The sequence below is a fragment of the Dipodomys ordii genome, unplaced genomic scaffold (genome assembly GCF_000151885.1).
Source record: "Dipodomys ordii isolate 6190 unplaced genomic scaffold, Dord_2.0 Scaffold166, whole genome shotgun sequence".
Classification (NCBI taxonomy): Eukaryota; Metazoa; Chordata; class Mammalia; order Rodentia; family Heteromyidae; genus Dipodomys; species Dipodomys ordii.
The window spans coordinates 1,017,562-1,019,802 of NW_012267382.1; the positions used below are offsets into that span (position 1 = coordinate 1,017,562).

At 69.9% G+C, this 2,241-nt stretch overlaps 1 protein-coding gene across 1 annotated transcript in view; it reads left to right on the forward strand.

Moving 5' to 3' along the window:
• Positions 1–2,241, forward strand: part of Muc2 (mucin 2, oligomeric mucus/gel-forming) — an 80,629-nt gene that overhangs the window by 62,617 nt on the left and 15,771 nt on the right. Inside the window, exons 25-28 of the mRNA XM_013033354.1 lie at positions 1–183; positions 864–1,111; positions 1,349–1,532; positions 1,761–1,986. The exon at positions 1–183 is cut by the window's left edge and continues 2 nt beyond it. Of these exons, the coding sequence (XP_012888808.1) occupies positions 1–183; positions 864–1,111; positions 1,349–1,532; positions 1,761–1,986 (841 nt within the window). The remainder of the gene's footprint in view (positions 184–863; positions 1,112–1,348; positions 1,533–1,760; positions 1,987–2,241) is intronic.

The following is a 2,241-nucleotide window of genomic DNA, read 5'->3' on the forward strand; positions in this document are numbered from 1 at the left end:
ACCCACAGGTGAACGAGACCTGGTGGTTGTGCGAATGCTACATGGCCACGTGCAAGTACAACAACACGGTGGAGATCGAGAAGGTGGAGTGTAACCCCCCGCCCAAGCCCACGTGCTCCAACGGCCTGCCGCCGGTGCGCGTGGAGGACCCTGACCACTGCTGCTGGCACTGGGAGTGCGACTGTAAGCCCACGGCCCCTCCCCCGCGGGCCCCCACCCCTCCCCCAGGGGGCGCAGGCCCCTCGGGCCCACCAGCCCTCCCCTGGGGGCGCAGGCCCCTCCTCCAGGGGGCGCAGGCCCCGTGGGCCCACCTGCCCCTCTCCCCCTCCCCCGGGGGCGCAGGCCCCGCGGGCCCACCTGCCCCTCCCCCAGGGGGCGCAGACCGCCATCTGGGAGCAGAAGGCCCCCAGGTTCCTTGGGTACAGACCCAGTGGCGGGGCTCCTGTGGAGGGCTGAGCCCATGGACCAGGGGCTTCGTGTCCTCCCCGGCTCCCCCAGACCCCGCCTGGCTGACAGGGCGGGCGCCTCCCCAGGCTGAGGGGCCTCTGAGGCTGGATGGTCCCCTCTGGGCCTCAAGCTCGGGCCCTGAAGGCCCAGGGCCAGGCCCTGGCTTGCAGAAGGGGCTGCTGGGCGCTGAATGGGAAGACAGTTCGGGGCCAGGCCCGCTCCAGCCCAGAAGCTGCCTCTCCCAACAGGAGCTGGGCTTCGCTGCCTGCTCCGTTCCCACCAGTTCTTCCAGCCTGTCTGACTCCTGAGCTGAGCTGCTCAGTCCCTGCCATGCCCCCAGATTGGCACCAGCCCCCCGGCCCGCTCTCCGGTCCCTGCCGCACCCGATTGGCACCACCTCGCTGGCCTCTCCACAGGTTACTGCACCGGCTGGGGTGACCCGCACTACATGACCTTCGACGGCTTGTACTACAGCTACCAGGGCAACTGCACCTACGTGCTGGTGGAGGAGATCTCCCCCACCGTGGACAACTTCGGGGTGTACATCGACAACTACCACTGCGACATCAACGACAAGGTGTCCTGTCCCCGCACGCTCATTGTGAGGCACGAGACCCAGGAGGTGCTCATCAAGACCACGCAGATGACGCCCATAAAGATGCAGGTACGTGGGGGCCGCAGGGCCCGCGGGCTCGCCCTGGGGTGTGCCGGAGCCGTGGCCCCGGGCCCCGGGCCGCGGAGGACCAGGCCGGGCCCCGTCCAGCCCTACCTCCCGCGTTAGGCCCCAGCTTCGCTGGGCTCCCCGCCGTGGCGGGCAGCCCCAGGTGCCCGTGAGAGGCCCGAGTGCGGCCGGGCACCAGCGCCCGCCCAGGGGCCTCCCTGACCCGGGGTGTCGCTGCAGGTGCAGGTCAACAAGCAGGCCGTGGCGTTGCCCTTCAAGAAGTACGGGGTGCAGGTGTACGAGTCCGGCATCAACTTCATGGTGAACATCTCCAGGCTGGGCGCGCTCATCTCCTACAATGGCCTGTCCTTCTCCATCAGGCTGCCCTACCAGCTGTTTGGCAACAACACCAAGGGCCAGTGCGGTGAGCCCCGGGGCCCCGGGGCCCCTCTTCCGGTACCCGCACTAGAAGGGTGGGGCTAGGCGTGAGCCCCGGCCGGCCCGGCCCCGAGCCGCCCTCTCCTCCGTGGTGGCGTTGGCCCCTGAGGTTTCCCGGCCTCTGTCCTCAGCCAGGCTCCTGGCTGAAGAAGGAGCGGGGCCGGAGCATGTCCAGGCCGGGGCGGACAGGACTGACCCTCCTCCCCACACGCAGGTACCTGCACCAACAACACTGCGGACGACTGCATGCTGCCCAGTGGAGAGGTCATCTCCGACTGCGAGCTGGCCGCCGACCAGTGGGTGGTGAACGACCCCTCCAAGCCACACTGTCCCCACGCGGGCTCCACCACCGAGCGCCCGTCCACCACCACTTCAGGACTCAAAACGCCCCGGCCCAAGGACTGCCCCGGCTCTCCGCTCTGCCAGCTCATCAAGGACAGGTGACCGCTGGGTCTGCCAGCACGCCTCCGGGCACGGGACAGCTGCGGACCTCACCCCTACCCTGCCCCACGTCCTGAGCCTCCCCCTCCCCCTCCCCTGCCCCTTGTCCTGAGCCTCCCCTTCCCCACCCCCTCCCCTGCCCCGCCCCGTGTCCTGAGCCTCCCCCTCCCCCTCCCCTGCCCTATGTCCTGAGCCTCCGGAGCTCTCGCACAGCGGGAGGAGGTGTGGGGCGTGCAGGGTGTGGGAGAGGCGGG